We start from the raw sequence: 13909 nt of genomic DNA, 5'->3' as shown, positions 1-13909 counted from the left end.
ATTATTTTGTGAAAACCTCGTTTGAACCTGAAATTGACTTTATTTTCCCATTAAATGCATTTGATCCTCATGAGCATCCAACCATCAAGGAATATTTCAAAGTATATGCTACATTTGTAGTAAACTTCCTTGATGTGTATTTTATCGTTTTGCCATGGATAATTGTGTGTTACTTGACACATGTTGTTTATTGCATTAACAAGAGAAGGACTAAAGGTCCATTGGCTCAGCCTTTTGATACTCATGATTAACATTTTGTGTTGAGCGGTCAAGCTATAGACCTTAAATAAGCGCTTATGGGAGGCAACCCATGGAGTTTGTGCTGGCTTACCCTTTTATTTTTATTTGTCTTAGGATTTTGGTTTTGTTTTTAGGATTTATTACTATGAAATCACGTCCGGTGTTAAGTGATTACAGGAACAGGTTCCAAACGCGGAAGATGCAAAATATTTTTGTTCCATGAGCTTTGGATCGGTCGATCCTCCTTACAGATCGATCGATCCCGTTGGTTTGCTGCGGGTAACTCCAAGTTCAATAATATTGTAGATCGGTCGATCCCACCCTGAGACCGATTGGTCCCCAACCTTGCTAACACCACTCCAACACCAGATGCGTGATCACCGGTTTTTCATTCTTTTTCTTTCTTTTTATTTTTCATTTTTCTTATTTTCTTTGTGGGATTCGTCCTTTTCCTTAGCTTTGCTTTTACACCGGGACGGTGTGAAGTAAGTCCGGGGGAGGGATGTCTCCAAGTTACTAATGTCGTTTTTTTGGATTTTTCTTTTCTTTGAGTCATTTTATCGAGTCTAAAAAAAAATGTTGGGAAACTATGATCATATCTAGGAGTCTTTTACTTTGAACTAACACTCTTATGATTGTTTTAGTACTTTTGATTTTTGAATGAAGCTTGGAATGAACATGAGCAGTCTCAACACTCGCCAAGGAGAACACTAAGTTGAACCAGAAGTTGTCTCTAGCTTTGACATGACTTAACCGAACTTAATTTCTTACCTTGGGGCTTGGTATACATCGGAAAAGACTCCTCCCACGAGCCTCACGAGATATGCAATTCCTCACAAAGTATGCTTCCCCTCTCTCTTCCCTTCAATACTCAGTAAAAAAAAGAGAAAAAGAAGAAGAAAGAAGAAAAGGATATAGGTAATAAAAGAAGTGAACCGAGGGTTGTGCGTAAACCCGTGCATCTTTCGGAACTCATGGAAACCTGTCCACCAGAAAAGAGCAAAGGATTGATAAAAAAAATAAAATGATACCCTAGAAAATTAGGGAGAAATCAATCCTTTGGAAGTGAGAAAAGAGAGAGGAAAGGGAGCATAAGAGGAGGTCTTGGGCGATAAAAGGTTGAAGGAGTCAATTAAGTTCAATGATCGATACTCCCATGGTAAGACCGCACTCTTTTACAAATCTGATGTAGAGAGACAACGATGGGGAGATTGAAGGTTCTCTAAGGCCGTGGAGTTCAGAGTAGGGAGTGTTGATCCTAATCATGGGCAGAGTACAGAAAGTAGTTCTTGATTTGATGTGATGAAGAGTGCAAAGAAGAGGGTCCAAAGAATATGTGAGTTTCCACTTTCAAACCTTTTCTCTGTTCTTGAGTTTTTGTCTGTTCTTGCTTGAGGACAAGCAAAGATTCAAGTCTGGGGGAATTGATGTGTCTGCATTTTGTAGGGTTTTAACTATAGTTTTTAGGTTTGTTTTGAGTCTTTTCCTAGGTCCAAGTGTGCTTTTAGAGTCCTTTTAGTCTTTTGTGAGTCTTTACAGGTCCTAAGTGACTTTGGAAGGAATCTGAGCGTTTTGGGGATGGAAACATGCATCTGGAGCCAATTGGTTGAAGACTGATCGAGCTAAAAGGCAAATGGAATGAAAGCAGAAAAAAAACGTTCTGGATCGACTGATCCTCGCGAGATCGACCAATCCCGCCCCCGATGCAATCTTTCCTTTTTCGTTTTAAACCGACTTTTTAGGGATTTATTTTATTATTTAAGCACGGGGCTCGACCCCTAGAAAAAGAACTTTTACTCTACGCCGTTTTTGAGCACTTGTAAGCCTGGGAGAAGATCTCTTATCCTTTCTAACCCTTTGGAGAAGAATTCTGAACCTTTTTTACTTCTTTGGCAATTCAAACATGTTTTCTTCATATTTGATTTGTGATTGTCTCTGTTCGATGTCTGAGTAGTCTTACTGTTGGGTTTCGGGTTTCAAGGGGGGTTTTATGATTCACTGATTTAGGTTGTTAGATTTGGGATTGATATATTGAGTTCTTCATCTATTGTTGTGCTTATTTCTTAAACTAGATTAGCCACCTATTGAGTTCTTCATCTATTGTTGTGCATCAAAAGTGTTGTTGAATTACTTGAAAGAACATAGGTGAGCAAGGTGATCCTTAGCCAACGACAATTGAAGTTGGGGCACCTTGTGAACATAATCGGACTAGAACCTAATGCTTGCTAGGATTTTTTAGATTCAAATGACGGTTTAGGGTTCATTCAATTCCTTGCATAGATAACTAACACTGCGACAGTAGATTAGTTTTATAATTGAGATTCGAGTTCAAGAACGGTTCCTAAAGCTTTCCCAACCCATCACCCACTTTCGTGATCGTAATCCTTGATTGATTCCTTCAGCCCAATACTTTCTCTTAATTTTACAAACTCTATTTATTTTCTGTTTTGTTCGGTTACTTGCAATACAAACTCTCTCTTTGCTTTAGCTATACTCGGTCTATATAATTTCATAGTGTATCGTTTGGTCTCTGAGGATTCGACCTTGAAGTGCTACGACGACACCACTAGATCGTGGTTGAGTGTGCTTTAGGTTATTGATTTAACTCTAGATCAGTCTCTTAGAACGAGCAGAAGGAGGAATGGGAACGCCTTTACGTAAGTAACCAAAGATATGGCTGTATTTAATCCCTAAGCTCTTTCTATTCTTGATCTTTATCTCTGTCGTGGCTCCGATTCTTGCGGCGGCTGTCAAAGAACTACTTGCCATCAGAAACAGAACAAGACAGCGCAGAATCATCATCGTACAACACGGAGCCATTTGGTATTCGATGTGTTCTTTTTCTTTCTCCTTTTTCTAATTTTCACTTCCACTTCGTTAATGAATAAAATAAATAATAAGTATGTATGTGACTATGAGTATATTTATAACATGTGTGTGTGTGGATTTGATTGGAAATAAGTGTTGTGGAAATGAGGGGGAAGTCGGGGAATAGTAATAAGAGAGGAGTGAAGCCTACGCTAATGAGACTTTGAATTTTTGTATTATTTTATTGTAAATTCTAAAGTTTTCAAATGTTAAGTTTTTCTCATTGTTTTAGTCGTCGTCTTCGACTTTTATTTGTATATTTTATATATGCAGAAGTCCTATTTTATGATAGGAAATAGGAATCTAGTTTGATGGGATGGTCGTTTTTTTTTCAAGATTTCATATGTATGTACAACTCCGCTGACGAAGAAGATATTTAATGGCTTTATGGACATAGTCACTATTATTTTGTTTTCTTTCGTATATTTCAACTTTTAACAGTAATTATAATTTATATCACAAGATGTACGAAATTGTAAAGAAATAATAGCTTTCGATTTCATATCAGACATCAATGTGTTTTTTTGCAGAAAAAAATTTAGATATCATCCATTAAATATCTGAAATCAAATCAAATCAAATCCTTACAAAGAATGTAATGATTCAATAACTGAAATCTTAAGGTAGACTAAATTTAGAGTACATCTTAGATACTATAAAAGACTAAAGAGAAGGACAAAAGTGGTATATAATACAAGTACGCAGTAGACTTTAGAGTAAAAGGATTAGAATTTAGAACTAAATAATAACACATGATTATTTTATTAAAACGAATATACACATCAAAGTTACTGGTATATTCATGCATAAAAGACACGTGAAAACAATGTATACCAGCTCTATCTTTTGCGTGAGAAGGTATTTTAAGAAACTAAGAGAAAAAAAAGTAGCATGAAGGATTGACACGAATACACAGAATTTGACAATTGGCTTTCCCATAATCAACATTTTTCTTTCATTTATTCCATATTTGATTTGGATATCCACCTGATTTTTGCATATAAGTACAGACTTCTTCACGAATTACTTTCTTTCTTTTCACCAAACTAGACCAATTTTTTTTGTCTTATGAATGTCAAAATAAAGTAAAATTTCCAACATACCTCCCACGTTTAGACATGTCGCAAAAAGTCGTACACCTCTTCTACTTTGTCACATCTTTATATATATATTAAAAAGAAAAACATTATATAAGAAAATCATGTTATTTAATGTTTTGTTATATGTAGCTAGCATTTAACGTACTAGCTAGTAGAAAACAAAATGAAAGAATCAAAACAAGAGCCTTATACTAGTTTGGGTGATATTTAGGTTAAGGTTTGTTTTAAAGTTGAATAAATGCATAATCGAAATTCAAAAAGTCACCCTGGGCGTTCGGTAGTAACTGGACAAACCGATCCGGACAACCCAAAAATTTCGGTTATCGGGACAAACCGAAGAGCAGTTGGATAACCGTTAGACATAATTAATTAGGATAAACGGATTTCGGTTTAATTTGAATCGGTAATCGGACCGATCGGGTTATTAAAAAACCGCATAAGTATATAAATATAACTGGTGAGCATTAACCCTAATTTTCTCATTTCTTTCTTTCTTTCTTCGACGCCGCAGTCATGATGCGATTTTGAAAGCGAGAGAGAAGAACATCAGTTCATCCTTGTTCTCCGATCTAATCTGGTTTTTTCTCCATCATCAACTCATCTTCTTCTACTTCTAGAGAGTTTTTGTGAGCTACAACCTAGATTCTTCGAATTTGAAACGGTTAGTTCTTTCGTTCTTCTTTGTTTTCAATTTATTGTGTTCTTTAGTTGTTTTTTGTTGACAATTTGACAATTTCGATTCGTTAGTATTGAAAACCTAAAATTTTTGAATATAGGGTTTGGGTTCCAATTTATTTATGAAATTTAGGGTTTATCTTCTTTTGTTGTCTTCGTAGTCAATTAGTATATTTCTGATTCTTTAGCAACCGATTAGGAAATTCAAATTGAAACCGAAACCCTAAATTTTTGAATTCAAAATATTTAGAGTTTCGGTTTCAAATTCATTTGGAAATTTAGGGCTTAACTTATGTCGTTGTTTTTCGTAGTCAATTAGTCTATCTCCGTTTTGTTATTATCTGATTATGTGATTTAGGGTTTATGTTATGTTTACTTTGTTTATGATCTTGTTTCAGTATCTGCAACTTGTATTGTTGATTATATTTACTTTGTTTATGATTGTTATTCACAGGTAGGAAGCTGCGTATTTTGTCCTTTTTGATGCAGAATGCGGCGTTAATAATGGATGGCATAGTACTGACTTGAAGCTGCTCTTTTGAATACTTTTTGATGTGAAGTAGCATGCTTTCGTAAGTTTGTTGATGGATTGGTTTTCTGATGTAATGCTAGCTTAAACAAGATAAAATGCTAGCTTAGCAGCTTCTCTAATGGACTGTAATGGTTTGTAATAGTCTGTACTAGTAGCTTAAAGTCTATAAACTCATTAACACAGCTTTAAGCTACTAGTACATGAACTTAGCAGGTTCTGCTTTGGTGTTTGCTTCAGAAAATTTCTAATTCAGGTTAAATAAACTGAATTAGATATTGTTTTCGGATGCAAAATTTATGCAGATAACCGACCTGATTAACCCGAGTACCGTCCGAACCGAACCGAATTACAATTTGAGTTTAACGCGCTGAGATTTTAAAAAGCCCGATTAATAAAAAAAAACCGAACAACCCGTTTCCGCTGAACGCCCAGACTGATCAAAAAGACCACAACTTATTAACTTTGCAAGTTATTGTTGTCACTAATCACGAGGACTCTAATATTTATCTGTCTTATATAGTTTGGTTCACTCTCAAAGGAACATCATCAGTAAGAGCATTTCCATCAAAGATTTTTTAACCATCCACGTTACAATAGCGAAAAAATGTTTTAAAAAATAAAAAATAATAATAATATATGAAATATAATTTATACTATTAAAGCAGAAGTATTTTGGACCATGATTTTATTTTGATATTAAATAAAAAGTTTAGTATTCAGTAATTATTTATACATTAGTATATCATTGAAATATAATTCTCTAACCTTTCAAATTAACTCGGATACGCGCAGGTCATTTAATACCAAATTAGTTGACCCGAATATCTCTCCAAATGTTTACGGTTGATTATCAAAACGAAATTCAATTTTGGTTACTGATTTTTCAAATGGTTGTAATTTATGCCATATATTTTGATTTCCAAATCTTACAAAATTGTTGATTGCGAAAATTTCATTAATTGCAAATCCAAAACAATCTTATGAGATGATCTTGCTTAAATCTTAATCGATTAGAATATTTAATTAAGGAAAACATATACATCAAAAATAATAAAGAAAACGTTTAAATACATAATAAATCAAATCTAGATTTCTGATTCTTTATAAATATTTTAGAAAAAAACTTTAAAAACAAAAAAAAAGAAATTACAATTAATATTTGTGCATATTTGTCCTCACAGTTTTAGGAACAAATAAATAAATCCAGTTTAATTTTGAAACAATTAACTAATTACAATTTAAAATAAAAAATAAATTACTTTAAAAGGTATTTTAAAATAATAAAGTTATTCATTATAGCCTTAATAATATAAAGTGAATTAATATATAAGATATGTGAAATTAATAAAAATCAATTCAAATTTATTTTAATGGATATATAAGATATATCTAAAATTAACTTATTTTTAATTACTCTATAAAACACAAGATATGCAAGAGATATCTTTAAAAAGATCTTATGTAACTAATATATTTTATAATCATAAATAAAAATAATATATATTTATGAAAATAACTATTTCATATATTAAATTTGTTGTTTAAGACAAAAGTTAAAAAATTCATTTTCAAAAAACAAAAAAGAAGCAAAGAAATTTCAATTTATATTTGTATTTCTAAATAGTAGTTACCCAAAAATAAGTATTTAAAATTCTAAAATTCAATAATTATAGTAAATGGATGACTATATTGTATTACTATATATTTATGTAAAATTGAAGATTAGTAAGTAGATTTTTAATTTATTTAGTATGAACAAATTTTATATTGCAGAAGGAAATAAATTATATGTCGAAAAATGGTAGCTTCTTGAAAAGAATTTATTAAAAAAAAACGATCTAGAGTTGAGCCGGATAAGGGCCGTCCGTGGGCTTTGTTTTTGCTATAAAACCCATAAAAACAGAACCTAATCCCCTTGTTAGATTTGTTTCGAGCATAGGGCTTGGTTTCAGAGGCACACAAGCGAAGATCAAATCAAGAGAGGTAAGGATCTCTCGATTTTATATGATTCGCCGCGATTGTTTGTATGTTTGTGTTTGTTGCTTATACGCGATTTGTGGGTTGTGGTCACAATCTAGGGGAATTAATTATTTGAGATGGATGGTGGCGACAGTAATGGAGATCCCATGACTCTGGGATCTTTTTTCAGAAGTCAATTGTATGAGATGGTGGATGATCCTTCAACTGATTCAATAGTTTCTTGGAGCGAGAGCGGCAAGAGTTTCGTCGTTTGGGATGACTCAGGGTTCCTCAAAGCTGAGAGCCTTGAACACTGGGGCTTTAGGAAAGTTGAAGAGTCTGACCAGAAATGGGAATATGCATGCGATTATTTCGTGAGAGGTCAGCCTGGGCTTAAACCGCCTCCTCATATTTGTGGTGGCCCTGTTTTAACGCCTGGATATCGCAGAAAGATTGAGATCGTCTTCGCTCGCCGCAAGGTTTGAGAAAGAAAAAAATATGATTCTCAGAGGTTTGTTCATAAAATCTAATATGGTTTTGTATTTTTTGGATTTAGGGTTTGGATATTAACAATGGCCTGATTCCTTTAAGCAGTTTATCATGCATGAAAGGAATGTATGGGGCTGCGAATAAGCAACGCAGTGGAAGAAAGCAACGACGGCCTTCTCTTTTCAAAAGAAAAATGTATGATATGGTGGATGATCCTTCAACTGATTCAATTGTCTCGTGGAGTGAGAGCGGCAAGAGTTTCATCATTTGGAAAGAAACTGAGTTCCTGAGAGATGTTCTTCCGCAACATGTGTTCTTCTTGCGATACGAGATGACATCCTTTGCCCGCTGGCTCTATGTCATGGGCTATAGGAAAGTTGAAGAATCATCTCAGCAATGGGAGTTTGCTGGCGATTATCTTGTCAGAGGCGAACCTGGCGAGCCTGATTTGCCCACACCTCCATGCACTCCTGGGGGGTTTATGATTACCCCAGAAACTGCCAGAATCATGGAGACGAACTTTGCTTTCCAGAACAAGTATCTGGAACACCAACCTTGTAATAATGAATAATCTCTCTCTCTCTCTCGATCTCTTGATCTCTAGCTAGGTTCGTTGGAGTTGCTTATTTTCTTCTTTGTGGCATCATCACCAATCTCTTGTGTGCTCTGTTTTTTNTTTTTTTTTTTCTTTCTCTTAATCTGTTTTAACTTCTTGTTCGATTGAAACTTTGTGTTTAGTCTATTTTGTTTTTTTAACTTATGGTTTGTAAGATGATGTGGTTCTTTCCCTTGATGGTTTTGTATTGAAATATAAAGATCATTATGTAGCATTGATTTTGGTTATGTTGCCACCTTTGCCCCACTCTTGAGATAATCGAGACCGCTTAATCAAAACACGAGTGCGAATTGAGATTTTGCTTTTTCCACAAAATTTTATTTTATTGCAACAAAGTTTGACAATTGCATACAGCAACTTTTTTGATAAGAAGATTCGACTAAGATTGTGAGTCTCATGAACCAACAGACTTGAGGGTGTAGTAATTGGTTGACACAGATTTGTTGTTATTGTGATGTTCGTTGTTGACATCGGGAATGGTATCTGTTAAGGTTTTTCTAACCTTTCCAAGCCTCAAGCTTCTAGCCTCTTCTTTGTCATCAACGCCAATTCACAGAAACATAGCAATGCCAAATATAGAGAAGGAGAAGAGGAAATAACAGAACGAAGAAGAAAGAAGAGGACATAGCACACAAAAATTTTTTGACCTGGTTCACCGTGTTAGGATCTTTCGATCCACAACTCTATTATGAAGAAGATGGTGATTAAACAGATAAGTGATTCACTCTCAAAAAAATACTCACTTAAGCCACTCTCAAAGGAACCCACCCCAAAGCTTACGCTTCCACCTGTTTTCTCACCCTTCCCTCACCACATTGTATCTCTCTTGCTCTCTCCTATATAAGCCACGTTTATAACATAGCTTCTAATATATGTGACACCACCTTAGCTTATAGGATTGACATTTATAGGCTATCTTACTTGAGCTCATAATAACAATCTTCAAGGTTGATCCAATCTTGTTGTCACTGGTGACTTGTTACTATATATGTTCTTTAATAACAGAAAAACCAAAGAAAAGAAGCATGATTACTCCCCTCTATCCCTTTATACTTGGCTATCTTGTACCAGCAAGATATCATACCTAAATATCATCTCTATAGACTCCATAACTCAAATGATAACACAACCGTAGATAAGGCAACATAACACACAATAGATTGCATAAGCTGTACTACACACAACAACTAATGTCATTATTACTCCTCTTCCTCTATCTCTTCATACTTACCTCCTTGTGTAAAATCCTCTGCAAACGCCTACTAGCTTAGTCCTGTTATGCTTCTTCTTCATGCACAGCTCCCACTGCCAAAGCCCTCTTTTCCAAGACAATATTGACTCTGCTGACCAAGTCATGAAATTTTGCCAAACCATCCATCTTCAACTTATCAAGATCATATTCACCAATCAGAACCAAACAATCATCAATCAAATCCATGAAATGCACCGCATTGGAAACTTGCTGAAATACCAAAGACAATACTGAGCCACGATCCACAGAGGGTGGTAGTTGAGCTATTGGAAATGAGGCTGGCTGTGGTTTGGGGATGGGCACGAGATGATGAGTGAAGATGAAGTCCCTTGAGATGCAGAGCACGTGCTGAAGGCACTGTTGTACGCGCCCCAGTTTAGCAAGCGAACCCAGAGGCTGAGGGTTGTCATGTCTGCGGAAACTATACAAAAGTCCAGTCATTAGCCTCTCTAGAATTGAGCTCCTAATTTTCCAGATCAGAGACCCAAGGTCTTCTACGTTCTGCACCATAGTGATAAGCCCCATAGAGTGTACATACGAAGGAAGAGTGAAGCTTAAGGCACACGTGCGAGAAGAGAAGTGTCACGTGCAAGCCCTTGTTGATATAAAAGATTGAGTGTTACTTTTAGAAGGTATGTTGTTTGTTGTGAGTACACGAGACGTATGTGTCTTCGTTGGGAGAGAATTATGATCTAGTTGCGTCTATAGGTTCTCTTGGTTCTCTGTTACAATTCGTTACTCTTGTATCATTCATCCATTGTTAATAAAGAGAGAGAGTCTTTTTCCTAACAAATGGTGCAATTGTGATCTCGGATCGAATCTAAGGCGATACCAAGATTAGGTTTGGCGAATTTGGGGATTTTATTGAATCGGAGAAATTTCAAGATCAACAATGGTGATGGAGCAAACTTTAACACCAATCAAGGAGGCTGCGACGGCGGAACAAGTAGAGGCTTCTGCGGTGGAATGTTTCAATTGATTGGCGGACATGGCGTCGATGGTTCGTCGCTCTGAGACTCGCTTGGATTCAAGAATTGACGGCTTAGGGGATAAGATCGGAGCTCATGATCTACGATTGTTAGACATTGGGCGTAAGCTCGATCTATTACTCCAAGCTTTACTTGGGAAAGCAACAATTCATGAAGTTGGAGGAACGAGTCACGATTACAACTCGGGATCGTTAACTCAAGACAGTCAGGTACCAATTTCTATCTCGGAACCTTGCCGTAGTATCATTAGGCCTGGGATTAGAGAGAATCTTCTTAAGAATGTCGAGATGGTTGTGTTTGAGGAAATGGTGAAGGAGAAAATGGTGAAGGAGATGTTAGATTCTGGGATTATACGACCAAGTCAGAGTCCATTTTCAAGTCCTGTTTTGCTAGTGAAGAAGAAAGATGATAGCTGGAGATTCTGTGTGGATTATAGAGCCTTTAATCGAGTAACAGTACCGGATAAGTTCCCTATTCCGATGATTGATCAGCTGCTTGATGATTTACATGGTTCTGTTTTATTCTCGAAGCTAGACTTACGTGCTAGATATCATCATATTCGAATGAAGGAAGAAGATATAACTAAAACAGCTTTCAGAACCCACGATGGCCAATATGAATTTTTAGTCATGCCATTTGGCTTAACTAATGCACCAGCAACTTTTCAGGCCTTGATGAACAAGTTATTTCGACCATACTTGAGGAAATTCATACTGGTGTTTTTCGATGATATTCTGGTCTATAGTGCGACCATGGCACAATACATGGAACATTTGAGGATTGTGATGGAGATACTAGCAAAACATCAACTGTTTGCAAACAAGAAAAAATGCTTGTTTGGTCAGGAACAAGTGGACTATCTGGGGCATATTATCTCAGGGGAAAGAGTTTCAACAGATCCTGAGAAAACAAAGGCTATGGTGCAGTGGGTCACTCCCAAGTCAGTGAAAGAACTGAGGGGATTTCTGGGCTTAAAAGGATATTATAGGAAGTTCATAAGAGGTTACGGGGTATTGGCCAGACCACTCACATATTTATTGCGAAAAGACTGCTTTGAATGGAGTAAAGAAGCACAGTCAGCATTCGACATTCTGAAGAAAGCAATGTCAACTGCTCCGGTTTTGGCTCTACCAGATTTTGATAAAATATTCACAGTCAAAGCTGATGCATCCGATTTTGGTTTAGGGGCGGTTTTGATGCAAAATAAGAGACCCATCGCCTATTTTAGCCATGGTTTGACTGCCAAAGAACATCTTAAACCAGTGTATGAGAGGGAATTGATGGCTATAGTGCTTGCTATTCAAAAATGGAAACACTACTTGTTTGGAAGGCACTTTGTGGTACACACTAATCAAAAAAGCTTGAAGTTTTTGTTGGATCAGAGGGAAGTGACGATGGACTACCAGAAGTGATGACAAAGCTTATTTGTCATAACACAGCTGTTGATGGGTTATCAAGAATGACTCAACCTCAAGGTGTAGTTCCATCTTCGGTTTTGATGGCTTTAACAGTGCTAACCGTATTACAATTACATGACATGTACGAAGAGATTGATAAAGACTCGAAGCTTCAGACAAAAATCCATTCCTGTTCGACTTTATCAGATGAGAATGAAGGTTATGCAGTGAGGAGTGGAAGATTATGGTTCAAAAACAGGCTAGTACTACCCAAATCCTCTCGTTTCATACCATTGATTTTGGAGGAGTATCATACTGGTCTTATGGGTGGTCATTCAGGGGTCTTAAAGACAGTTAAGAGAATTCAACAGTCTTTTCATTGGGAAGGATTGATGAGGGATGTCCAGAAATTTGTCTTTGAATGTGATACTTGCCAAAGACATAAATACTCCACACTATCACCAGCATGACTGCTTCAACCTTTGCCTATACCTCAGCATGTTTGGGAGGATATATCTATGGATTTTGTGGAAGGTCTACCAATGTCTCATAGCAAGAATGTTATTCTGGTGGTGATTGATAGATTGAGCAAATATGGCCATTTTCTAAGCTTAAGGCACCCATTTACAGCTTCTGATGTGGCTCGACTATTCATTAAAGAGGTGGTAAGGCTACATGGTTATCCAGCTTCGATAGTGTCTGATAGGGGTAATACCTTCTTAAGTTCTTTTTGGAAAGACTGCTTTAAACTTTCTGGAACCAAGCTTAAATACAGCACCGCATTCCACCCCAAACAAACGGCCAAACAGAAGTTTTGAACAAATGTCTTGAGACATATCTTTGTTGTTTTGCTTCAGCTCACCCAAAAACTTGGCACCAATACTTATCCTGGGCTGAGCTGTGGTATAACTCTTCTTATCACACAGCGTTGAAGACATCACCCTTTAAGGTTTTGTATGGCAGAGATCCTCTTGCGATTGTACGCTTTGAAGACAACTCCACGAAAGTTTCAGAGTTAGAGGTGATGTTAAAGGAGAGGGACTTAATGTTGACTCAGATTAAGCATCATTTAACACATGCTCAGCAACTTATGAAGAACAATGCTGATAAACACCGGCGAGACATAGAATACGAGGTGGGAGATTGGGTGTTTTTGAAGTTAAGGCCTTATAGACAGCAAACCGTGGCTAAGAGAGCTTGCCAAAAACTTGCGGCAAAGTTTTATGGACCGTATGAAGTGATGGAAAGGATCGGCAAGGCAGCTTATAGACTACACTTACCAGAAGAGTCGAAGGTACACCCTGTGTTTCATGTGTCACAGATCAAGAAGGTATTGGGAGATCACAATCAGGTTATTCCCTTACCAGAGTTGTTTAATGAATCAGATGAATTGATCATTGAGCCGGAAGCAGTGTTGGAGACCCGGTATAATGATAAAGGTGTATTGGAGGCCTTAGTGCATTGGAGGGGGTTACCCGATTATGAGGATACTTGGGAAGTTGTATGAGAGCTACAGAAACAATACCATACTCTAGCGCTTGAGGACAAGCTTCGTTTGGAAGGGGGGTATTGATAGGCCCCATAGAGTGTACATACGAAGGAAGAGTGAAGCTTAAGGCACACGTGCGAGAAGAGAAGTGTCACGTGCAAGCCCTTGTTGATATAAAAGATTGAGTGTTTACTTTTAGAAGGTATGTTGTTTGCTGTGAGTACACGAGACGTATGTGTCTTCGTTGGGAGAGAATTATGATCTAGCTGCGTCTAGAGGTTCTCTTGGTTCTTTGTTACAATC

The 13909-nt window shown here is 36.6% G+C and overlaps 2 protein-coding genes across 3 annotated transcripts; one reads left to right on the top strand and one right to left on the bottom strand.

The window, feature by feature from the left end:
* Positions 2848-3113, bottom strand: LOC109129649 (protein IDA-like). Its single transcript, XM_019238166.1, has one exon. It carries the CDS (start codon positions 3058-3060, stop codon positions 2848-2850), a length of 213 nt encoding a protein of 70 aa, XP_019093711.1. The 5' UTR covers positions 3061-3113.
* LOC104750710 lies at positions 7327-8710 on the top strand. 2 transcript variants are annotated; one of them, XR_761698.1, is made up of 3 exons: positions 7327-7398; positions 7494-7885; positions 7969-8710. XR_761698.1 is itself a non-coding variant. In XM_010472552.1 (3 exons), exons 2-3 carry the CDS (start codon positions 7512-7514, stop codon positions 8432-8434), a joined length of 846 nt encoding a protein of 281 aa, XP_010470854.1. In that variant the 5' UTR covers positions 7327-7398; positions 7494-7511; the 3' UTR covers positions 8435-8710. The 2 variants fall into 2 exon arrangements, 1 of the variants encoding a protein (XP_010470854.1); XM_010472552.1 differs by having other exon boundaries at positions 7494-7853; positions 7931-8710.

Source organism: Camelina sativa, chromosome 16 (assembly GCF_000633955.1).
Source record: "Camelina sativa cultivar DH55 chromosome 16, Cs, whole genome shotgun sequence".
Taxonomy (NCBI): domain Eukaryota; kingdom Viridiplantae; phylum Streptophyta; class Magnoliopsida; order Brassicales; family Brassicaceae; genus Camelina; species Camelina sativa.
This window is presented reverse-complemented; position numbering and strand designations above follow the sequence as displayed.